We start from the raw sequence: 25674 nt of genomic DNA, 5'->3' as shown, positions 1-25674 counted from the left end.
CAGGGAGGAAAACCTGTGTACTGACCGGTTGAAGCTTGTCTTGTTCGTTCTGTCCATGAAAGATGCATTTCAGACTCCCACAGCCTCAATTTGCCTTAGGATTGTGCAGCAAAAGGGAGATGGTTAACTTTTCAATCTCCACTAAGTTTTAATATTTGAAACTGGAATCCCTGCTTGTTATCAGCATTGTGACTGGAAGGAGACATTTCTAAAGGATGTATCTTTTTCTCCTTTAGAACGCAAATCACAAGCAGCAAGCTTGGTTTCAAACACTAAAACCAAACAGCCTGAAAGGGTTAAGAGCCCCTCTCCCAGCACTGCCCTCAGGCAATCTGAGGCTGCACAAGTCTGCAGTTTGCAATTTATAGGTGGAATGGCATGTGATCTTCATCTTGTCTGCTTTGGGGGGTGGGGTAGAAGGGGTTTAATAAAGAGTTAGGTATTTCTAAGAAATAGAAGAGAAAAAGAAATTATATTCAGATTTCTGTTCTTCAATTTGCTGTTATCTTCCCTTCCTCCTATCCTTCCTCCTCATTGGGAAAAAAAACACCCATTCAGGATGTTTGTAGGTTCATTGATTTAGATCAGGGGCAGTGTTTCCTCTAAGCTGAGTTAGTGTGAGCTAGCTCACAGATTTTTAGCCTCCGGTTCACAAATTTTTGTCTTCGGTCAGGAAGGATGACCCCGGAGCACACTCATTGATGCAGGAGCTCACAACTTTAATTCCAGGAGCTCACAAAGTGGAATTTTTGCTCAGAAGACTGCAGCTTAGAGGGAACATTGATCAGGGGTGTCGAACTCATTTGTTATGAGGGCTGGATCTGACACAAATGCAGGGGTGGAATTCCAGCAGGAGCTCCTTTGCATATTAGGCCACACACCCCTGATGTAGCCAGTCCTCCTAGAGTTTACAAGGCTTCTTTTACAGGGCCTACTGTAAGCTCTTGGAGGACTGGCAACATCAGGGGTGTGTGGCCTAATATGCAAAGGAGCTCCTGCTAGAATTCCTTACAGGGCTCTCAGTACAGGGTCTACTGGAAGCTCTTGGAGGATTGGCTGCATCAGGGGTGTGTGGCCTAATACGCAAAGGAGGTCCTGCTAGAATTCCTTACAGGGCTCTTCGTACAGGGCCTACTGGAAGCTCCAGGAGGATTGGCTACATCAGGGGGCGTGGCCTAATATGCAAAGGAGGTCCTGCTAGAATTCCTTACAGGGCTCTCAGTACAGGACCTACTGTAAGTTCCAGGAGGATTGGCTACATCAGGAGGGCGTGGCCTAATATGCAAAGGAGGTCCTGCTAGAATTCCTTACAGGGCTCTTTGTACAGGGCCTACTGGAAGCTCCAGGAGGATTGGCTACATCAGGGGTGTGTGGCCTAATATGCAAAGGAGGTCCTGCTAGAATTCCTTACAGGGCTCTTAGTACAGGCCCTACTGGAAGCTCCAGGATTGGCTACATCAGGGGGGCGTGGCCTAATATGCAAAGAAGGTCCTGCTAGAATTCCTTACAGGGCTCTCAGTACAGGGCCTACTGGAAGCTCCAGGAGGACTGGCTACATCAGGGGTGTGTGGCCTAATATGCAAAGGAGGTCCTGCTAGAATTCCTTACAGGGCTCTCAGTACAGGGCCTCCTAGAAGTTCCAGGAGGATTGGCTACATCAGGGGGGCGTGGCCTAATATGCAAAGGAGGTCCTGCTAGAATTCCTTACAGGGCTCTCAGTACAGGGCCTACTGGAAGCTCCAGGAGGATTGGCTACATCAGGGGGGCGTGGCCTAATTTGCAAAGGAGCACCTGCTAGAGTTTCACCCCTGCATAAGTGAGATCTTGTTAGGCTGGGCCATGTCAGGTTGGGCCAAGCCATGTTGGACTGGGCCAGTCGGGCCAGGGTATGTGTGTACTTATTTAACATTAGGTAGCAGAGATATAAACTTTATAAAAGACACAGACAAACACAATTAAATATATTTTTAAAAAAGCTTAAAACATTAGCACTCGTTGGTCTTAAAGGTGCTTTCCTTGTATTTCTCTCATGGGGTCCAGGGAACTGGGCAAAGGAAGCTCTGGCTCCTTCCTTCCCTCTAGGGCTGCCGTCCCCAGTCCAGGCGGGGATTCCCCCGCCCGGAAGGTTCCCCCCCACTGGCCCAATGTGGGCTGGCAGGGGAAACCTCCCCCCACGTTGCCGGCGTGATGATGTCACTCGGAAGTGACATCATCGCGCTGGTGACAGAACGCAGCGGCTGCTCTAGGTGGTTCCAGGAGAACTCTATGGTTTTCCTTGATGCTCTAGCCATTTGGGAGGGGAAACTCTATGGTACAATAGGTACCAAAGTCCACCACTCTGGGGTTAAGGGGACTTGGCAACCCTACTTCCTTCCCCAGGGGATGGGGGGAGGAGACTCAGCCAATAGAAGGAAGAGAGACTTGACTCAGTAGGTCTGCTGTGTGATTGAGAGAGCCTTGCAAAGCAAGCTGTTATGCAGAGGGAAGCAAGAGAGAGGGAGAAGGAAGCAGATGACAGCCAGTCATGACAGCCCCCGAGCTTCATGCTTGACACCCCTGCATTAGATATTTGCAAGGTGGAGGGAGAGGGAAGGTCAGAATAAAACCTGATGCTTTTCACTGCAAACTTCCAGAAAAGTAACCTGCAGTCTAGCAAAAGAAAACCACTGTTATTTTAAAATAAACTATACAAATGGCTGCTCTTTTTTTTAATGTTTAAATGGCACAGTTGGTAGAAAACGTTTGCAAATAAGGCATCTGCAAGGGCCTAAAGCAGGGGTCCTCAAACTTTTTAAATAGGGGGCCAGTTCACTGTCCCTCAGACTGTTGGAGGGCCGGATTGTTGTGGTGGCTGCCGTTACTGTACAAGGCCGCGGGCCGTCAGTTCTCCGTCTTATGCATCTCTCTCCCTTCCCCACACCACACACCCCAGCCTGGGAACTCACCTCACCTCAGTATCGCCTTACACTCTGTCTCTGCTGCCTCAGCCCAGTGCCAGAAGTGTGTGTTGCTAACGCGAGTTTAGGTCGAACGTCACTTCCGGTCTGATTTTGCCATAACCCGGGCCGCATAAACATCCTCAGCGGGCCGCATCTGGCCCGCGGGCCGTAGTTTGAGGACCCCTGGCCTAAAGCGACTGGGTTGGCGTAGGAAGCAACGTGGAGCCTTCACTGTTGGGCTGAGAACTCTACGCTAGGGATTGTTAGATCCAGACGGGTAGCCGTGTTAGTCTGTTTGCAGCAGTAGAAAAGAGCAAGACCGATTTCCCACTCACCCGACGCCGCTCTGACGCTCCTCTTTTCAGCGTGATGTCCTTCCGATTTCCCACTATCTGCTCCGGGGCTTCAGCTTGCGTCGGCATTTTTGTGCGGCAACAAGAAACTGGTTTTTAGCAGTTTCTGTTTACTGCACAAAAATGCCGATGTAAGCTGAAGCCCCGGGGCAGATAGTGGGAGACCGGAAGGACGCTGCGTTGAAAAGAAGAACGTCAGGGCAGCGTAGGGTGAGTGGGAAATCGGTCCAAGTGTCCAGTAGCACCTTTGAGAGTAACAAAATTTGCGGCAGGGAAGAAGCTTTCGTGATTCACTGCTCACTTCTTCCGATTATTAGGAAAGGAACCGAGGATAAAATGACCGATATTGTAATGCTCTTGTATAGTGCTCTGGTGCGGCCTTGTTCGGAATACTGTGTACAGTTCCGGTCACCGTATCTCAAAAAGGATCTCTCAGAGCTGGGGGGAAAAACTACAGAGGAGGGAAACCAAGATGATTAGGGGATTGGAGCACCTTCCCTGTGAGGAATGGCTGACCAGTCTGGGACTTTTCAGTTTAGAAAAGAGACAACTAAGGGAGGACATGAGAGAAATTTTTAAACAAAATTATGTGTGGGCTGGAGAGAGTTGACAAAGAGAACTTTTTCTCTCCCTCCCGAAAGACTAGAACTTGAGGGCATCCAAATGAAGCTGATGGGCAGGAGGTTCAGGACGGACAAAAGCAGGGGTGGAATTCTGTCAGGAGCTACGTTGCTTATTAGGCCACCCCTCCCTGATGTAGCCAATCCTCCGAGAGCTTACGAGGCTCTTTTTTGTAAGCTCTTGGAGGATTGGCTACATCAGGGAGGGGTGGCCTAATATGCAAAGGAGCTCCTGCTAGAATTCCACCCCTGGACAAAAGGAAATACTAGTTGACACAGAGTGTGATTAAAATGTGGAACTTGCTGCCAGAAGATGTAGTGATGGCCACAGGAATAAACCACTTTCAAAGGGGATTAGATAGATTCATAGTGGATAAGTCTATCAGTGGCTACCAGCCACAGTGGCTGAGGGGAACCTCGACATTCACAGTCAGTCAGTCTCTGGGAGCTGGGAGGCAACCTCAGGGGAAGGCCTCAGCCTCTGTGCGCTGTTGTTGGCCCTCCAGAGGAACTGGTTGGGGCCACTGTGTGAGACAGGAGGCTGGACTAGATGGACCACTGGTCTGATCTAGCAGGGCTCTTCTGATGTTCTAATGAAGGCCTCGGCCTCTGTGCCCTGTTGTTGGCCCTCCAGAGGAACAGTTTGGCCACTGCGTGAGGCAGGGTGCTGGACTAGTTGGAGCTGAGGTCTGATCCAGCAGGGCTCTTCCGGTGTTCTGTTTGGATTAGGCTGACTATACAAAAGGAAGACAAACTGCAGGACAGGTTATTCCGATCCTTGGTTAAGCAAATCTTTTGAAAATGGAGATCATTTGAATTCAAACCATCTTCCTGCATTTCACCGGAACCTTCAGAGTGTCATTTTCAAAAGAAACATGTTCGGTTGCATTCACATTCAGTAATTATTGCATGTTTTTGCTAGTGGTGCAGCTCGACTTCTTTCTTTCTGAAGGGTTCAGATAATGAACCCCAAGACTTTTCTTGTAGCAGAAACGCCTTTGCATTATTAGGCCACACACCCCTGATGTATCCAATCCTCCAAGAGCTTCCGGGGCTCTTAGTTCTCATCCTAATGTAAATTCCAGGAGGTATAGTGGTTTGTAGCTCCAGGAGGTGTAGTGAGCCAGTTTGGTGTAGTGGTTAAGTGTGTGGACTCTTATCTGGGAGAACTGGGTTTGATACCCCACTCCTCCGCTTGCAGCTGGGTTAGGCATAGCTCTTGCAGAGTTGTCTTTGAAAGGGCAGCTTCTGGGACAGCTCTCTCAGCCCCACCCACCTCACAGGGTGTCTGTTGTGGGGGAAGAAGATAAAGGACACTGTAAGCCACTCTGAGACTCTGATTCAGAGAAGGGTGGGGTATAAATCTACGCTCTTCTTCTTGGCTACGTCTGGGGGTGCGTGGCCTAATATGCAAAGGAGTTCCTGCTACAGAACAAAAGCCCCGATGAACCCAACGACTCTCGGTCACGCTGCAGGATCTTTGAATTCTTTTCCTTCCATCGCACCGTCTCTCGTGCAGATCAAGGCCAAAGCAACAGAAGCGCTTTCTTCACCTATCGGCTGGCGCAGTGGAAACTGCCATGCTAATGGGCCCGGCTGCCCTGTCAATGGTTAGAAAAGCAAATAGATGCGAGAAGATCGAAGAGGTTGCAGGACTGAGGAGGCGCAGACTGGGAGAAGTCTCCACGCCATCCGGCTCCTTTCTGGTCATGTCCCTCATTCCCCTGGGGATGCTTTGGTTGGATGACGGCACGGGGGGGTTGGAGTTCCGGGTAGCATCATAAGACCTTGCAGGAGCTGCAGCATTTGGCACAGTGGGGCTTCTTTTTCTTGGGGTTGAAGATCATGAGGATCGCTTCATCAAAGACGGCCTTCAGGCCCTTCTGGGTCAGTGCGGAACACTCCAGGTAGCACTGAGCCCCAATCTTGAAAGAGAGGGAGAAAACCAGGCATGAATGGGGGGTGAGCAGTGCACAGTGTTTCTATCATTTTGTTCTCGGCAGATATTACGCTCGGTTCATAGAATATTATTCCATTAACTAAGGCAGGAGCGTCGAACTCATTTGTTACGAGGGCCGGATCTGACATAAATGAGACCTTGTTGGGTAGGCTTCCCAACCCTCCTGCCCTGGCGGGGGACCCCTGGATTTCCAGCCTCTTCCCCCACTCCCCCCAAAAAATGGAAGCGGGGGGAGGGGGGGGAACGGCGCCAAGGAGCGTGGCGAGCCACCCCATCTCGGAGCAGGCGACGCCGCTGTGCAGCTGCCGCCTCTTCTCTGCTTCACCATAGCTGCTCCTCCAAGATGGGATCAGGCTGAGCCCATCTCAGAGGAGCAGCTACGGTGAAGCGGAGAAGAGGCAGCAGCTGCACAGCGGCGTCGCCCGCTCCGCTCCGCCTCTGAAGTGAAATCAGAGAAAGGGAGGGTGGAGGGAAGGAAGGCATTTAAAAAGTTGTGAGGTCCCTTTAATTGTGATGGACAGAACTCCCTTTGGAGTTCAATTGTGCTTGTCACACCCTTGCTCCTGGCTCCACCCCCAAAGTCCCCAGATATTTCTGGAATTGGACTTGGCAACCCTATTGTTCGGCCAGGCCATGTGTGGACCTATTTAAGATTAGGTAGCGGAGATAGAAATTTTTTATAAAGAACACAATCACAAATACACACACACACACACACACACACACACACACACACACACACACACACACACACACACATATATATATATATATATATATATATATATATATATATATATATATATATATATATATAAAACTTAAAACATGCTTAAAACATTAGCACTCATTGGTCCTGAAGACGTTTTCTCCATAGGATCCAGGGAACTGGGTAAAGGAAGCTCTGGCTTTTTTCTTCCTTCCCTAGGCGACCAGGAGGGGGAGGAGCCTCAGCCAATAGAAGGAAGAGAGCTGCCGTTTGAAGGGCACTTGGTGTAATTAGTAGACTGATCGAAGCCACCAAGTAATACACCATTGTTCAGGTTGCAAAAATATATTACAAGAATTGTGTACAACACATAATAAACAATACAATAATGATAAAGGTCGGCAGTGCTAGGACCTTTTAAAGTAGCAGAAACCCCAAAGGGGCCCCAAAAACCCTTCCCCAAATGAATAGATAAGGCCAAACTTGGAAATAGTCCAACTGGAATTCACAAAGTGGGTGCTCCTAACATAGCTTCAACGCAGCCGCTTTCTTAAAAAAGACATCTTCCTAGATTTTGAAGACGTTTCCATTGGCCCCGATGTTTATACTGAAATGAGAAGCTTGATGCTGTGGTTAGAGAGTGTAGAATGGGGTTCCTGAATAACTGAGCCCTTAAACTGAAGAAAGAATTGAAACAGCATCAAAATCTAGAGAAACGTCTTTTTAAGAAAGCGGCTGCATTGAATTCCAGTTGGACTATTTCCAAGTTTGGACTTGTATCTATTCATTTGGAGATGGAGTTTTTTGGCCCCTTTGGGGTTACTGTTAGTTTAAAAGGTCCTGGCATCGTCGACCTTTATAATTATTGTGTTGTTTATTATGTGTTGTACACAATTCTTGTAATGTATTTTTGCAAACTGAAAGACGGTGTATTACTTGGTGGCTTTGATCAATCTAATAGAAGAAAGAGAGGCTTGGCTCAGTAGCTCCGCTGTGCAGTTGAGAGAGCCTGGCAAAGCAAGCTATTCCTCCCGCCCCCCCAAGGAAGGAGCCTCAGCCAATGGAGAAAATAGAGGTTTCGCTCTGTAGCTCCTGTGCAATTGAGCAAGCCTTGCAAAACAAGCTGTGATGCAGAAGGAAGCAAGAGAGAGGGAGAAGGAAGCAGATGACAGCCAGTTGCTTGGGGGCCGGATAGGAGCCCTCTGGGGGCCTGATTAGGCCCCCAAACTGCATGTTTGACACCCCAGAACTAAGGGGTCACCATAGGGTTGCCAGGTCCAACTAAAGAAATATCTCGGGACTTTGGGGATGGGGCAAGGAGACTTTGGGAGTGGAGCCAGGAGCAAGGGTGTGACAAGCATGATTGAACTCCAAAGGAAGTTCTAGCAACCACTTTTAAACGGACCTTTTAAATGCCATCCCTCCATTTGGATGAATGAAGGAAAGGCGCACCCTGTGTATGAGTGTTATCTCCTTGAATGGGATGCCTCTTTTGTCTCAACCTGGGAACTCCCCTCTGACCCCTCCTCTCTCGCTTTGTCCTCTCCCTTTCTCACATGGCCTTCCATGTCTCTGCAGATTTCTGCTGTAGAGACAATGCCCTCACACTCCCACACACACGATGCTGGACAAGCTGACCATTTGTCATAGGAGAAGTCCTCTTTAGATTAGGCTTCTCTTTCTTTGCTGGACTGCAACCTGAATGTCAACTGGATCTACTTGAATAAAGGTAAGTTTACCTTTTTTGCAATATCCTTCTTGGGAGATTTATTTACTGCACTTAGTTTCACACTTCTATGACTGTGCAAACTCTGCTTATTAACCAGATATCCCAATAGTAAGTTGGTACGATCAATAGCATGAGAAGACATGTAATAAACAGTGTGATAGGACTAGGATGGCAGAAATCTGACCCAAGGCATAACTATTATACATGACATGTTCAACAGTGCAAGAAAGGGAATTAAGCAGAGAACTCTATGATTCTGTTATTTCTATACTTCATTTGAGTCACTTGCAACACCAAAAATGTTAACTGAAATGTTCTCATGCTCCAAGAAAACCACCCTACCTCTTTTGCCAGCTTGATGCCATGCTCATAAGTCAGGGGCTTCTCCTTCATGTAGAGCAACCGGGTCAGGGTTTTGGGGTCGTCTCGAAGGTCAATCTAAAAAGTGGACAGATACACAACTCTTTAACAGCCTCCGAGCAGGCATCTTTAGCGTATGTGGAGAAATGAAGAATCAAACTCGGTTCTCCCAGATAAGAGTCCGCACACTTAACTACACCAAACCACATTTTTGTAGAATCACAAACCAAACCATGAACCAAGATATCAGTTCACGAACCGAACCAATTCATACCGGTTTGTGAGCCATTTAAAGTTTAAACCCCTGCTTTCTGCTCCCCATGAAAAGCTGCAGGGAGCAGAAAGTGTGGGGCTCATTTAAAACAAACAGCTGGGCAGGCAGAAAGCTCCTGGCTGCTCAGCTGTTGTTTATGAAGAGCAGAAAGCAGGTGTGATGGACTCAGGTCCTTAGCCTGAGTAGCTGAGGAACAGGCTTGCAGCGATTGGCTGGAACGTTGCCCAAGCAATGGAAAAGTATCCTTTGGAGGTTTGCTCAGCAGAAAATCACCTCAGGATTGTTAGTCTGAGCCAGGGGGTCTTTGAATTCTTCAGTATACCAGTCTAAAGTGAAGACAGTGGGCTTAAGCCGGGCAGTTGTAAAACCAACTGGACGAGGGGCTGAGAACAACCAGAGAGGCTGAGGTTCTTGTGGGAGACAGAGCTGAGTGGACTCTGTCTGGAAGAGGGAATTTTCAAGCACTGTGAAACTCTGAGGGAGATTTTGCCAGTGCATCAGGCAATCTCCAGGTACAAACAAAATCACACAAAGACACACTGAGGGGAGAACTGGATTCTGGAGGTCAGCAGGGTTACCCAAGACTCAGACCAGAGGACTAGCTGTGGGCCTGAGACGCATCGGAATTGAGGGGCGCGAGTCCTGGAAGATAGCTAGTGTGAAAGGGTCTGTGAGGCAGAATACTGACACCAGTCAGGAGTTCTCTATGTGTGTGTGGAAGAGTGATTGAAGTTTGTTATTTATATGATTTGGCACTGCCTAAGTTAGGGTAAAACATCTGAAGAAACAGCATTCTGAGTGCCCAGAAAGCACAGATAGCCTGTGTGAAATAAGAGTCTAGTGGGACTCTGAAACTTGCCTGGTTTACTGTTCATTTTAAAGATATTCTGCCAAAGTCTTGTTATATTTTTACCTCAGCCTGAGAAATCTCTACTCTCTGCAATTATTTTATTCCGCCAACCAGCTGCCAACTGATTTTAACATTGAACAGTTCTAATCAATATTATTTCACCCCCCCTCCTTGTCTTTTGTTACCTAATAAATATTTTGTGGTTTTTAACTCTAAAACTATCTGGTGCCAATTATTAATAGATCTGACAGGATTTCTGGGAGTGTTACTGAGGGACTGTGGGAAGGTGACCGGGGAGAAATTTTAAAGTGGTTGTCTCCTGAGTGAAGCCTCTGATGGGGTTCCTTACAGCAGGGGCTTCAGCCCCCTGCTTTCTGCTCTTTGTGAACCAATGTGAATTGCTTCTATACTGCCTCTTCTCCATCATTCACCTGTGTTCCTATAAGGACGTAAGGCACATGAGGCATGCACCCTTTCAGTTCCGGCACCCATTCTTCCTGGACGTTGTGGTACGAGGCGGGGTTCACAACAGAGAAACAGATCAAAAACACATCTGTGTTGGAGTAGGAGAGGGGTCGGAGCTGATTGTAGTCCTCCTGCCAAATAAGGGAAAGAATCCAAATTAGGGCATTGCGACATCAGTGAAATGTAGAGAAAACTGAAACCAACTATTTTTCCAACCTTGGAAGGGGGCAAGGGGAAGAATTGATTCCTAAGGTTCATCCAAGCTACCACAAGAACACAAGAGAAGCCATGTTGGATCAGACCCATGGCCCATCCAGTCCAATACCCTGTGTCACACAGTGGCCAAAACCCAGGTGCCATCTGGAGGCTAAACTACTTCACGGGACTGTTGCAGTTAAGATAAGAAAGGAAAATAAAGTATGCCACTTTGAGTCCCTATTGGGGAGAAAGATGGGTATAAATAATATGATGAACCTGATAAATAGTGGTGTGGTGTTGTAGTTTGCATGTAGGATTAAGACTGGGGTTCAAATCCCCATCCAGTCTTGTGATCCTAAAACCACCATTCAGCCTACTGAAAACCACTTGTCTGGCGCAAATGGCTCTGGCGCATAGGGAAATGCATTTCATGACAGAGGCATGCATGAACTCATTCATAGCAAGGGACTTTCAGGGCCAGGGAGAAGCAGAGGTGGTTGGCCATCGTTTTCCTCTGCAGAGCCTTCCTTGGTGGTCTCTTATCCAAGTCAAATCACAACCATGAACCAAAATATCACTTTGTGAACTGAATCAGTTCATACCGGTTTGCGAGTCATTTAAAGTTTGAACCCCTGCTTTCTGCTCCCCGAGAAAAGCCCCAGGGAGCAGAAAGTGTAGGGGGGCATTTAAACCAAACAGCTGGGCGGGTCGGAAGCTCCTGGCTGCGCAGCTGTTTTTCATGCAGAGCAGAAAACAGGGGCTTAAACCCTGGTGACCCCAGAAAGGGTTTTTCAAAGTAAGTAAGAAAGCAGAGGTGGTTTGCCACTGCCTTCCTCTGCAGAGTCTTCCTTGGAGGTCCCTCTTCCCAGTACTGACCCTGCTTAGCTTCCTAGGTCTGATGAGACTGGGCTTTAACAGGCTGCCTTCCTGCCTTTCTTCTTTCTGTGTCACTTTATTGCCAAACGGAGCTCTTAGAGTAACCACAAGATGGCAGTAGATATCTGGATAAGGTTGGAACTCCTCCGCCCGTCCTACCTCATTCAAACATCTTAAGTCTTTCCTGGTTTGAAAGTGGAAGCTGGGAGCACTATTCAGAATGTCAGTACCACCATGGAAATATGGACTACTGAGTCAACATGCTAACTAGATGGTATGCGGGGCAGGCACCTGACTTAATTGCAGCTGGATTATATGGCCACTCACTCTGGCCTAGGAGCACAGCTTCGCCTCTTGCAAGCACCAACGGACAACTGCCTTGAACTGCTCTTTCCTGCCCCCAAACCACTAATATAAATAGGGCTGCAAAGCCCCCGGGCCGGGCAGGGGTTCTCTCGCCCAGGAGGTTCCCAACTTGCCGGCCCACATTGGGCTGGCGGGGGGAACCTCCTTTGACATCATCATGCCGGCGACATTGCGCGCCGGCCACTCTAGGCGTTTCTGGGAAAACTCTATGGTTTTCCTGGATGCTCTAGGATTTTGGGAGGGAAAAGTCTATGGTACCATAGAGTTTTTACCTTCCAAAATGCTAGAGTGTCTGGGAAAACCACAGAGTTTCCCCGGAAATGCCTAGAGTGGCCGGTGCGTGACATCGCTGGCACGATGATGTCACTTGTGGGTGACATCATCGTGCTGCGTGCGCAAAGAGCGCGTGCAAAACCAATCCCCTGCTGGAGGCCGTGGGGGACTTGGCAACCCTAAATATAAATTCCAGTTCTCACCTGGGAATTGGCTCTCCCTCCTGAAGCATTCTGGGACAGATACTCTCATAACTCTGATGGACTTCCTGTCCCCTCTAGGGAGTTGCCCTCAGATGTCTGGTTTAAGAGAGGAGGGGAGGATGGGAATGAAATTAGGCCAAGGCCTACCTTGAGTTTGACATATCTCCCCATCCTCCTCACAGTTAAACAACTACAAAATGGCATTTCTCGTAGGGTTGCCAGGTCCGACTCAGGAAATCTGGACACTTTGGGAATGGAGCCACGAAGGGCGTGACAAGCAGGACTGAACTCTGACGGGAGTTCTGGCCATCACATTTAAAGGGACTGTATGCCTTGTAATTGCATTCCCTCTATTCAGAAATAATGAAGGATAGGGGCATCTTCTTTGGGGGCTCATAGAACTGGACCCCGTGGTCCAATCTTTTTGAAATTTGGAAGGTGTTTTGAGGAGAGGCGCTGGATGCTATGCTGAAATCTGGTGCCTCTACCTCAAAACAACAACCCCTCCAGTGTCCCGGATACCCACAGATCAATTCTCCACTATACCTTATGGGAATTGATATTAATAGGGTACAATGGAGTGCCCAGCAGACATTTTCCTCCCCCCCTTTCTGCTAACCCTGAAATGGGGGGGGGAACCTCCAAACTGGGGGTTCCACTGCCCCCAACTGGGGATTGGCAACCCTAGTTTCTCCACAGCCTGTTCAGACAGGCAGCAGCTTTCCAGGATCTCAACTAGAAGTCTTTCTCATTACAATCTTTTTAACTGGAGATGCTGGGGATTGAACCTGGGACCTTCTGCATACCAAGCAGATGCTCTACCACTGAGTCATAGTCCCCTAATATATCTCATCTGACAGAAAGGTGGTGAAAAAAAGGAGAATTGCTTCAGTAATGGTCAGTTTATGGCAGGGCTTTTTGTGAGCAGGAATGCAGCTCCGGGTGGCTTGGTGTCAGGGGGTGTGGCCCAATATTCAAATGAGACACTGCAGGGATTTTTCTTAGGGTTGCCAAGTCCAATTCAAGAAATATCTGGGGCTTTGGGGGTGGAGCCAGGAGATATTAGGGGTGGAGCCAAGATCAAGGCTGTAACAAGCATCATTGAACTCCAAAGGGAGTTCTGGCCATCACATTTAAAGGGACGGCACACCTTTTCAATGCCTTCCTTCCATAGGAAATAATGAAGGGCACCTTCTTTTGGGGCTCATAGAATTGGACCCCCTGGTCCAATCTTTTTGAAACTTGGGGGATATTTTGGGAAGAGGCACTAGATGCTATACTGAAAATTTGGTGCATTTACCCCAAAAGACAGCCCCCCCCCAGAGCCCCAGATACCCGCGGATCAATTCTCCATGATTTTCTATGGGAATAAATCTCCCTAGGGAATAATAAGAGATCCCAGCAGACCTTTCCCTCCCCTCCCCTCCGCTTTCTGACGACCCCAAAGCAGGGGGAGGGCCTCCAAACTGGGGGATCCCCTGCCCCCACCTGGGGATTGGCAACCCTACTTTTTCTACAAAAAACCCTGTGCTAAACAATGGTGAAGTCAGGCGATGTGGCCTAATATGCAAATGAGATACTGCTGGGCTTATTCTACAAAAAAAACCCTGCGCTAAACAATGGCGATGTCAGGGGGTGTGACCTAATATGCCAATGAGTTCCTGCTGGGTTTTCTGTACAAGAAAAAACATGAGCTTATCTATTACGGTAAAAATTCTTGGGCAGCACTGGTATTGCTATCCTTGTTCCTTTTTTCATGCAAAGGAAAAGCTGATGCGTTCAAGGGAGACGAGGAAGGCGGTGCCATAATGTTGAATGCAGGAGATCCAAGGATGGTATCCAAAAATGGAAATCAAACAAATCTTAAATGCTAATGGACTGAATTGATCTTACCTGCCCAGCAGTATCGTAAAGTCCAAGCAAGTATTGTTTCCCTCCTACTGTCACAGTTACTGTAAAAAAAAAAATCAGAAAAGGTGTCAGATGAGGACAAAAAGCCAACCCAGAATATATCTAGTGACATCTTGGATGTGTGTCCTCCTCTCCTTGGCCATTATTACCGCAAGAACCTCAAGGTGTTGGGTTTTGGACCAAATATGCTCCCTTTTTTTTTACCATCCGTACCGTAGAGTTTCCCCCCCTCCAATTGCTAGAGCATCCCATAGAGTTTTGAGCAAAATCCTAGAGCAGCCGTGGCACTTCACTGGCAGCCGTGGGGGACTTGGCAATCCTAACATTAGTAAGAAACCTGAAAGGTTAATACGCAATTAAAGAGCCAAACATTAAAAACAAACTGTAAAATAAATTATAAACCAACATACATGTATTTATTGTAGAAAGCTAAAACCATTTCAGGGCCCATCATAAGCCTCTATCGTATGTACAATCATAAAACCTCAATGGGAACCCACTCAACTTGACCTGACGTGTTTCAGCCTAGACTGGTCTTCTTCAGAGATCAGAAATGTAAGTACACCTATTGGCTCATAATACAGACTAGAACAAAACAACAGAACGATGCTGGACCACAAGGAAATGTAATGAAGTGACAAAGGCTTAAAGGAATTCTTGAGGCCTCTTATTCTACAGTCTTATGTCTTAATCAAGGGCGTACATATTGCATCCAGTGTCTTATTGTATGCCGCATGGTCCAGAATTGATCAAGATAGGTCAGAGCCTATGTGCCAAGAGTTAAGTGTAGTTCACCAGCTTCCTTGCGGTCTAGCATTGCTCTATTGTTTTATTCTATTCTGTATTATGAGCCAATATGTGTACTTACCTTTCTGACCTCCGAAGAAGACCAGTCTAGGTTGAAACGCGTCAGGTCAAGTTGAGTGGGTTCCCATTGAGGTTTTATGATAGAGGCTTATGATGGGCCCTTAAATGGTTTTAGCTTCCTACAAGAAATACATGTATGTTGGTTTATGATTGATTTTACAGTTTGTTTTTTTAATGTTTGGCCCTTTAATTGCATATTCACCTTTCAGGTTTCTTACTCCAGTTTTTGGGTTAAGTTTCTTTCCCGTCTTTGTTTTTCCTTTGCCCTAACATTAGGCCACACCCCCCCTGATGTAATCATTACTCCTGGAGCTTACAGTAGGCCTTGTACTAAGAACTCTGTAAGCTCTTGGAGGATTGGCTACATCAGGAGGGTGTGGCCTAATATGCAAAGGAGTTCCTGCTACAAAAAAAGCCCTGGTTTAAGGTATTTGATTGCCCCCAAGCAAGACAACCCGCTCCTCCTTTCTCTGCCATAGCCCGTTAAGTCCAAACTGGGTTGCCACAATCCCCAGGCAGATAAAGACAGCACAACCGAAATTATAGTGACCAAATAACTAAGAACGTATTGAAACAAAATCATACAAATACGTTCAATAGAAGACTAAATAGCAATAACAATTCCGCAAAAGTTTCACACTTCCATCAAAGGAGTCCCAATGAACAGGAGGTCGACTGGATCATTCCTGCTTCGGATGCCCTTCTAGCATAGGGGGCTCCAACCGAAAATCTCAACCAAAGGCAAAAGCTCAGAAAAGGTATGAAAGTGTTTCTGATGCATCAATAAGTTGCCAAAAGTTGCAAAACCCACAAGGTTTTTTTTTTTTCAGCGCATCCAAAGACTGCACCTAGAATTCTCCGTGGACAAATGGGGCAGAAAATCTCCAGTAAGATTTCAAGATGGCACTAACACTGTAAAAGGCTGGGGTTCTGGGGGGCTGTTTTTTTGAGGCAGAGGCACCAAATGTGGAGCGAAGCATCCAGTGCCTCTCCTCAAAAGTCTCAGGTTTCAAAAAGATTGAATCAGGGGGTCCAATTCTATGAGCCCCCAAAGAAGGTGCCCCTATCCTTCATATGGAGGGAAGGCACGTAAAAGGTGTGCAGTCCCTTTAAATGTGATGGCCAGGACTCCCTTTGGAGTTCAGTCAGGTTTGCCACACCCTTGCTCCTGGCTCCACCCCCAAAGTCCCCAGATATTTCTTGAATTGGACTTGGCAACCCTAGTCCAAACTGAGTCCAGGGGCTCAGCTCAGATCTGACCAGACACAATCATTTTGAGCTGGTCCCCTGGGGTGACCTGGTCTCTTCCTCGGGGGCTATCCCCAAAAGTCTATGGTTTCCTGGGACAGAGAATCGACCCTGTAGTAACGTTTTAATAATAGAGCATCACCAACGCCCTTGGTTCTCTACAGGACTATGTAAAACCTCTCCCTGCCTAATAAGACATATCCTTAGAGAAAGTCTGACATTTATAGATAGACAGCAAAGGTTGGGGTGATGCACGGGTTCACGTGGCGGGGCAGGGATGCTAACGAGTGAAAGGGAGAGCCGTGGCGTCTGCTTCAGGCCACCTGTTGACCCACTCGCCCTTTCATGACAGTCCCTTTGGATGGAGATGATCTCCTTAAAGGTCACAAAGAGGGCTACCCTGGCCCCCTGCCCCCCAAATGAAGACAGCCTTCAGTCCAAAGAGTCCTTTGTTATTCCACAGATGCAGAGTCAAACTTCACAAGCAGCTGGTTGTGTCTGGGCTGCTGGAGATCTAAGGCAGCTCGACAGGGTCAGGAAGAGACCCGCAGAGGGGGCATCCTTGCCTTTAGACCCCAAAACTGCTGCGCAGATCTTCCCCGCTGGGAGTGTTTGGGTTATGTCTGGCTTACATACGCGCTGCATTCATTCCCCCTTCCTCCTCATCTATTTGTTCGAAGGGGGGAGGCTCTTTGTAAAATCTCGGGTCTTTGCGTCAGGAGCGGCTGTCTTGCTGAGATCCTGGAAATGATGGATGCTTCCGTGGGATCAAGCAAGACTGCCGCTGGATCTGTTTATGTCTTCTGTCGCTCATCCATTGACATCTTACTCCTTTGATCATATTGGTGTTGTGCCCTTCCTCGTGGTGCCCCAAATCAAAGGAGTACCGCACAGGTATCAGCCAATATTGGGTCTGCTTAGTGTTGTTAATGTAGTAGTATTGCCTAGGCTAAATGCTCTATGTAAATTTTACAACAAATTAATTCAATGTTAAGTCTTTTTTTGTCTTTTTCCTATTTTTCCTACAAATTTATGTTTTTACAACTTGATGATAATACATTTTAACCAATCTTTTAACCAACTGGAGAGCCAGTTTGGTGTAGTGGTTAAGTGTGTGGACTCTTATCTGGGAGAACCAGGTTTGATTCCCCACTCCTCCACTTGCACCTGCTAGCATGGCCTTGGGTCAGCCATAGCTCTGGCAGAGGTTGTCCTTGAAAGGGCAGCTGCTGTGAGAGCCCCCTCAGCCCCACCCACCTCACAGGGTGTCTGTTGTGGGGGAGGAAGGTAAAGGAGATTGTGAGCCGCTCTGAGACTCTTTGGAGTGGAGGGCGGGATATAAATCCAATATCTTCATCTACCTCACAGGGTGTCTGTTGTGGAGGAGAGGAAGGTAAAGGAGATTGTGAGCCGCTCTGAGACTCTTTGGAGTGGAGGGCGGCATATAAATCCAATATCTTCATCTACCTCACAGGGTGTCTGTTGTGGGGGAGGAAGGTAAAGGAGATTGTGAGCCGCTCTGAGACTCTTCGGAGTGGAGGGCGGGATATAAATCCAATATCTTCATCTACCTCACAGGGCGTCTGTTGTGGGGGAGGAAGGTAAAGGAGATTGTGAGCCGCTCTGAGACTCTTCGGCGTGGAGGGCGGGATATAAATCCAATAATAAAAAAATATATCAGGGATGGCCAACGGTAGCTCTCCAGATGTTTTTTGCCTACAACTCCCATCAGCCCCAGCCATTGGCCATGCTGATGGGAGTTGTAGGCAAAAAACATCTGGAGAGCTACCGTTGGCAACCCCCGTTACATATAACCTGGGCTTTTTTTGCAGCAGGGACTCCTTTGCATATTAGGCCACACGCCCATGATGTCACCAATCCTCCTGGAGTTTACAGTAGGCCCTGTACAAAGAGCCCTGTAAGTTGATGAAGGATTGGCTACATCAGGGAGGGTGTGGCCTAATATGCAAAGGTGTTCCTGCTACAAAATTCCTGTATACAACGCACAAGTTCATACAGTCCAATCACAGAACAAAAGCCCACAGATAACAAGTCTGAGGAACCAGCATGGAGATATCACCAAAGCTTTTTTTGAGCAGGAACACACAGGAATGCAATGGCTTGGTGTCAGAGGGTGTGGCCTAATATGCAAATGAGTTCCTGCTGGGCTTTTTCTACAAAAAAGCCCTGCATGAAACAATGGTGACATCAGGGATGTGGCCTAATACGCAAATGAGCTCCTTCTGGGCTTTTTCTACAAAAAAAGCCCCAGATATCACTATATTATGGGATCAGAAAGCTCTCTCCCACATGGAAATAATGTTCTAAGGAGAAGAGCCCTGTGGCGCAAAGCTGCAGTACTGCAGTCCAAACTCTCTGCTCATGACCTGAGTTTGATCCCAGTGGAAGCTGGGTTCAGGTAGAAAAAGAAGAAGATATTGGCTTTATATCCCGCCCTCCACTCCGAAGAGTCTCAGAGCGGCTCACAATCTCCTTTACCTTCCTCCCCCACAACAGACACCCTGTGAGGTGGGTGGGGCTGGAGAGGGCTCTCACAGCAGCTGCCCTTTCAAGGACAACCTCTGCCAGAGCTATGGCTGACCCAAGGCCATGCCAGCAGGTGCAAGTGGAGGAGTGGGGAATCAAACCCGGTTCTCCCAGATAAGAGTCCGCACACTTAACCACTACACCAAACTGGCTCTCCACTCAAGCCGGCTCAAGGTTGATTCAGCCTTCCCTCTTTCCGTGTTGGTAAAATGAGTCCCCAGCTTGCTGGAGGGGGGGAAGTGTGGATGACTGGGGAAGGCACTGGCAAACCACCCCGTAAAAAATTCTGCCAAGAAAACTTCATGATGTGACGTCACCCCAGAGTCGGAAACGACTGGTGCTTCTAAGGACAAAGTGGTTCCCTGGATATAAAATATACCCAGTCTTGTGAATAACAGCTTCAATATTTAGAAAAATGTGATCTAATGAGGTTCAAGATGCGGCAGAACATCCACTGTATGTCAAGGATGAACCTGATGACTCTTGCCGAACCTTGGTGCTTGCCTAACTTGAACTAATACGGATCCTAGCTAACCTTGACGTTTCGTTCGTTTTTCAGAGTGCAATTCACACAGTGTCCCTTTAACAGTTTCTGTGTTGGAGCTCATATACAGCAGAGCATCTAACACCTCCGAAGAGCAACCAAGCTTCACAAACTAGTAAGGAAAAGTGCCAAGCATGGGCTATATTACTACGTTTATTTTGCTGTATTCTGAAGAAAAAGAAGAAGAAGAAATTGGATTTATATCCCGCCCTCCTCTCTGAATCTTAGAGTCTCAGAGCAGTCATAATCTCCTTTACCTCCCCATTCATAATCTTGTAAACCTCTAAAGGGGAATTTATCTCTGTCTCCTGGAGATTAGCTGCAATCCCAGGAGATCTCCAGCGAGTACCTGGAGAGCAGATGTAAGCCCAGGAGATCTCCGACACCCTGTGAGGTAAATGTGGCTGAGAGAGCTCTCACAGCAGCTGCCCTTTCAAGGACAACTCCTACGAGAGCTATGGCTGACCCAAGGCCATTCCAGCAGCTGCAAGTGGAGGAGTGGGGAATGAAACCTGGTTCTCCCAGATAAGAGTCCGCACACTTAACCACTTAACCACTTAACTGGCTCTTAGTGATCAAACTGTAGTTTTGTTAATGAACATTTATTTACATCTTTAGCTCGTGGAAAACCTCTGGGGAGTATACATTAGCACGGCCAACCACTTAAAGATCTGCTACTTTTATATGATTATATTTCAGATGGGTATTCCCCAAAAAAATTTTTTTGGGGGGTACCCTATTGTGTCTGTCTATTATTTCTCCTGGGCATAAGGGGGTGGGGGATGTAATTTTCAACTAGGGTAACGGCGACAGAGAAAGAATTAAGCTCCTCATTCCCCAATCATCCATAGTGCTCCCTAGTGGCTGCTTTTGGGAACTTAACTCTATGTCTGAAGGTCTGGGAATGAATATCCATCCCTTAGTTCATTACAACAGCTTGAGATAAAGAGAACCTTTGCCGGCAAACTTTTTTGTTTTCAATCCGCTGTCCCCAAAGATTCTTTTCCAAGACAGAAAAAAGTACTTCTTTCTCAGCCTTCTCTATCCCATGCATAATCTTGTAAACCTCTAAAGGGGGATTTGTCACTGTCGCCTGGAGATTAGCTGCTATCCCAGGAGATCTCCAGCGAGTACCTGGAGAGCAGGTGTAATCCCAGGAGATCTCCAGACAGCACCTGGAGGCTGGCAACCCCACTCCATATCCTGCTAGCCACATTGCATGAGCACGACTTAGAATTCATTGCCATATGAAGTGTTGGTGGCTACAAGCATAGCTTCAGGAGGGGATTAGATAAAGATATGGAGCAGAGGTCCATCAGTGGCTACGAGCCACAAGGAATCCATGGAACACCTTGTCGGGGAACAGTGATGCTTTGTCTTCTTGGGGGGGGGCACTGTGGGAGGGCTTCTGGAGTTCTGGCTCCACTGGTGGACCTCTTGATGGCCCTTGGGGTTTGACCACTGTGTGACATAGAGCAGGGGTGGCCAATGGTAGCTCTCCAGGTGTTTTTTGCCTACAACTCCCATCAGCTGGCTGGGGCTGTTGGGAGTTGTAGGCAAAAAAACATCTGGAGAGTTACCATTGGCCACCCCTGACATAGAGTGTTGGACTGGATAGGCCAGCATGGTTTATATTCTTATGTAAAGGACAACAACTGGAGATTTTGAATGGATTCTGGGAGTCTCACTCCATAATACAGCCTTAGCATGGTTGGACTAAAGCTGGCTGCATAGTTTTTTGTATATTCAAATGCGGCCGGAGGAAGGCCAGAAATCACACTGATGGGGAAGAGGTCCAGGGAGGGGCCACTTGTGAGTAGGGTTGCCAACTCCAGTTCAAGAAATATCTGGGGACGTTGGGGGTGGAGCCAGGAGACATTGGGGTGGAGCCAGGAGCAAGGTTGGGACAAGCACAATTGAACTCCAAAGGGAGTTCTGGCCATCATATTTAAAAGGATCGCATATCTTTTAAATGTCTTCCCTTCCTTGGAAATAATGGATAGGGCCACCTTCTTTGGGGGCTCACAGAATTGAACCCCTTGGTCCAATCCTTTTGAAACTTGGAGGGTGTTTTGAGGAGAGGCATTGGATGCTATGCTAAAAATTCGGTGTCTTGCCTCAAAACACTGCCTCCCCAGAGCCCCAGATACATGCAGATCAATTCTTCATTATATCTTATGCGAATCGATCTCCGTAGGGAATAATGGGGTGGCCAGCAGACATTTCCCTCCCCCCACCGCTTTCTGTTGACCCTGAAGTCGGGGGAGGGCCTCCAAACAGGGGATCTCCTGCCCCCACCTGGGGATTGGCAACCCTACTTGTGGGCAGGCCAATCTAACCATTAGACGACAAGAGGGAAAGGATTGATCGGCCGTCACCTCCTCAAAAATGGCTTCCTGGTAACTCTAGTTGCCGACAACGGATCTCCGCTATTTATTAAATCAACGGCCAACACCAGCCAGCCTCAATGAAGATACACAAAGCCTTGCGAGAGACAGTTAATGAACAGCCCTGCCGGAGGGGAAAGATTCTTCCTAACGCTTATCGGCTGGAGGTTGACAAGCTGGTAATAGGAATTCAATGTCCAACAAATCTGTTCTTTAAACAGCGAAGGGAAAGCGACAGTCAGGAAGATAAATAGGACAACAGGCCTCTGGCAACCTCCAGAGCGAGGTGGGAGCCTGTGTGTTAAATGCTCGGGATGGTGCTGATTGACAAGAGTTAGATTGATATCCTCACATCGGCAGCCGGAGTGTTGTCTTTAACAGGGTTTCAGGAGCCCTTTCATCACTGCTGCTACTTAAACAGAATTCTGACCAAAGAGGGAAGGGTTTGTTATTGTGATCCCTCAACTTCAGCCCTTGCCTCTGGATTTCCCCCTAGGGTTGCCAGGTCCAATTTAACGAATCTTTTGGGACTTTGGGGTGAAACCAGGAGAGATTGGAGTGGAACCAGGAGTCAGGTTGTGACAAGCATAATTGAACTCCAAAGGGAGTTCCGGCCATCACATTCCAAGAGACAGCACATCTTTTAAATGCCTTCCTTCCATTGGAAATAATGAAGGATAGGGGCACCTTCTGTTTGGGGCTCATAGAATTGGACCCCCCATCCACTCCTTTTGAAACTTGGAGAGTGTTTTGAGGAGAGGCACTGGATGCTATGCTGCAAATGTGGTGCCTGTACCTAAAAAAAACAGCCTCCCCAAAGCCCCAGATACCTGTGGATCAATTTTCCATTATACCCTATGGGCCTCCAAACTGGGGGATCCCCCGCCCTCACCTGGAGTTTGGCAACCTTACTTCCTCCCCACCCCTTCAGCATCCCAGACTGAGAACCTGATGCCTTTAAGGAGAAAAATACGTGTGTGAGCGGAAAAGACAGAGCAGCTGAGAGGAAGGGGAGAGGTGGATCGTGGGGGTTTGGTCATCCAAAATCACCTCCAGATGGAGAGAAGCAGCTCATTTCCCTTGCCCAAACGGAATGTTTCCATCCAAGTTATCAGCACAAATTGCGTGGGTGGGCAGTGCTGTCCTGAGCAGCTTTTGCGCTCTTCTAAGGGCACTGAAGTCAAGGGTCTTTGAAGAGCACAGTTCTGCTTGGGATTGCAAAGTTTAAAATGCACCATAAGGCTCCAAACTGACTGGCGTGACCTTTCTCTACTACTAAGCAGGGGCTGCAGCTGATCTTTCTCAGCGCTTTTAAGCACAGCAACAAAAGAAAGACTCATCCAGTCTGTGATTTCCTCATCCATGCTACGGATGCCAGCCTCCAGGCGGGGCCTGGAGATCCCCCTGGAATTACAGCTCATCTCCAGACTGCAGTTCGGGACAAAATGGATGATTTGGAGGGTGGACTCTGTGGCCTTGTACCCCACGGAGGTCCCTGACCTTCCCAGGCTCCACCCCCAAATATCCAGGAGTTTCTCAACCTGGAGCTGGCAACCCTATGCCCTTCATCTCCTGCTGGTGCCAGGGGTAGGGTTGCCAATCCCCAGGTGGGGGCAGGAGAGCCTCCAGTTTGGAGGCCCTCCCCCTACTTCAGGGTCATCAGAAAGCGGTGGAGGGGGGAGAGAAGTGTCCGCGGGGTACTCCATTATTCCCTATGGAGGCAGATTCTCATATGATATAAAGGATAATTGAACTATGAGCATCTGGGGCTCTGGGGAGGGGTGCTGTTTGTTGAGATAGAGGCACCAAATTTGCAGCATAGCATCTGATGCCTCTCCTCAAAACTCCTTCCAAGTTTCAAAAAGATTGGACAAGGAGGTCCAATTCTATGAGCCCCCAAAGAAGGTGCCCCTATCCATTATTTCCAATGGAGGGAAGGTGAAGAAAAAGAAGATATTGGATTTAGGTATATCCCACCCTATACTCTGAATTTCAGAGTCTCAGAACGGCTCACAATCTCCTTTACCTCCCCGCCCCCGCAACATACACCCTGTGAGGTGGGTGGGGCTGAGAGAGCTCTTACAGCAGCTGTCCTTTCAGGGACAACTCTGCGAGAGCTATGGCTGACCCAAGGCCATTCCAGCAGCTGCAAGTGGAGGAGTGGGGAATCAAACCTGATTATCCCAAATAATAGTTAACCACTACACCAAACTGGCTCTCTGAAGATGTGCGATCTCTTTAAATGTGATGGTCAGGACTCCCTTTGGAGTTCAATTATGCTTGCCACAACCTTGCTCCGGGCTCCACCCCCAAAGTCCCCAGATATTTCTTGAATCAGACCTGGCAACCCTAGCCAGGGGGGACTTTCTAACCCTCCTTGTAACTAACAGAAACAACCAGACCCCTGAAACCAAGCCCCTCTGTGGACGAAGTATTACGGATCTCAAATGTTCCCGTCAGAAATGCAGAAAATGGATTAGGAGAGTTATTTTTAAGCTCACATGCTTTCCCTTCTTACACTAACACTTTCTTAAAATAAACACGTTCCTAAAGACATCCCTTAACTCTTTAAGCTCCTTGTGGTGCTCAAGGAATTAAAGTTAGATTAAACTCTTTAGCAGTGTTTTTGAGACGGCTTCCGAACCAGTCGCATTAAAAACCATACGAAAGCCAGCAGTGCCAATAAAACCTGTCTATCTTAATGCTCAGCTGTGGATGTGTCTGATGGTGAAAGAACAGTCCGATGCTGCAAAGAACAATACTGCATTGGAATGTGGAATGTACGATCTATGAATCAAGGTAAGCTAGATGTGGTCAAACAAGAGGACGGTGGCTCAGCAGTAGAGCATCTGCTTGGGAAGCAGAAGGTCCCAGGTTCAATCCCTGGCATCTCCAACTAAAAAGGGTCCAGGCAAATAGGCATGAAAAACCTCAGCTTGAGTCCCTGGAGAGCCGCTGCCAATCTGAGTAGGCAATACTGACTTAGATGGACCAAGGGTCTGATTCAGTATAGGGCAGCTTCATATGTTCATATGTTCAAGAGATGGCAAGACTGAACATTGACATCTTGGGAATCAGTGAACTAAAATGGACGGGAATGGGTGAATTTAACTCAGAGGATCACTATATCTATTATTGTGGCCAAGAGTCCCATAGAAGAAACGGTGTGGCCTTTATAGTTAACAAGAGAATGAGGAAGGCAGTAATGGGATACAATCTCAAAAATGACAGAATGATCTCGGTCCGCATCCAAGGCAAGCCATTCAATATCACAGTAATCCAGGTCTATGCCCCAACCACTGATGCAGAAGAGGCTGAAGTGGACCAGTTCTATGAAGATCTACAACACCTTCTAGAATTAGCACCAAAAAAAAGATGTCCTCCTCATCATAGGGGACTGGAATGCCAAAGTAGGAAGTCAAAAGATAACCGGAACAACTGACAAGTTTGGCCTTGGAGAACAAAATGAAGCAGGGCAAAGGCTAATAGAGTTTTGTCAAGAGAACAAGCTGGTCATAGCGAACACCCTCTTCCAACAACCTAAAAGGCGACTCTACACATGGACATCCGCCTGATGGGCAACACAGAAATCAGATTGATTATATACCCTGCAGTCAAAGATGGAGAAGCTCCTTTCAGTCAGCAAAAACAAGACCTGGAGCTGACTGCGGCTCAGATCATGAGCTACTCATCGCAAAATTCAGGCTTAAACTGAAGAAAACTGGGGAAGCCATTAGGCCATTCAGGTTTGACCTTGATAACATCCCTTATGAATATACAGCGGAGGTGAAGAATAGGTTTAAGGAACCAGAGTTGATAGACAGAGTGCCTGAAGAACTATGGACAAAAGTTCATGACATTGTACAGAAGGCAGCAATCAGCACCATCCCAAAGAAAAAGAAATGCAAGAAAGCAAAGTGGCTGTCTGATGAGGCTTTACAAATAGCTGAGGAAAGAAGGAAAGCGAAAGGCAAAGGTGAAAGGAAAGATTCACC

At 47.6% G+C, this 25674-nt stretch overlaps 1 protein-coding gene across 1 annotated transcript in view; it reads right to left on the bottom strand.

Annotated features, from left to right (window-relative positions):
- Nucleotides 1-5675: 5675 nt before the first annotated feature.
- Nucleotides 5676-25674, bottom strand: part of RHOJ (ras homolog family member J) — an 87736-nt gene continuing 67737 nt past the window's right edge. The window contains exons 2-5 of the mRNA XM_060262487.1: nucleotides 14069-14127; nucleotides 10226-10390; nucleotides 8653-8748; nucleotides 5676-5837 (exon numbers count right to left, since the gene is read on the bottom strand). Of these exons, the coding sequence (XP_060118470.1) occupies nucleotides 5691-5837; nucleotides 8653-8748; nucleotides 10226-10390; nucleotides 14069-14127 (467 nt within the window). The 3' untranslated portion in view covers nucleotides 5676-5690. The remainder of the gene's footprint in view (nucleotides 5838-8652; nucleotides 8749-10225; nucleotides 10391-14068; nucleotides 14128-25674) is intronic.

The sequence above is a fragment of the Heteronotia binoei genome, chromosome 21 (assembly GCF_032191835.1).
Source record: "Heteronotia binoei isolate CCM8104 ecotype False Entrance Well chromosome 21, APGP_CSIRO_Hbin_v1, whole genome shotgun sequence".
Classification (NCBI taxonomy): domain Eukaryota; kingdom Metazoa; phylum Chordata; class Lepidosauria; order Squamata; family Gekkonidae; genus Heteronotia; species Heteronotia binoei.
This window is presented reverse-complemented; position numbering and strand designations above follow the sequence as displayed.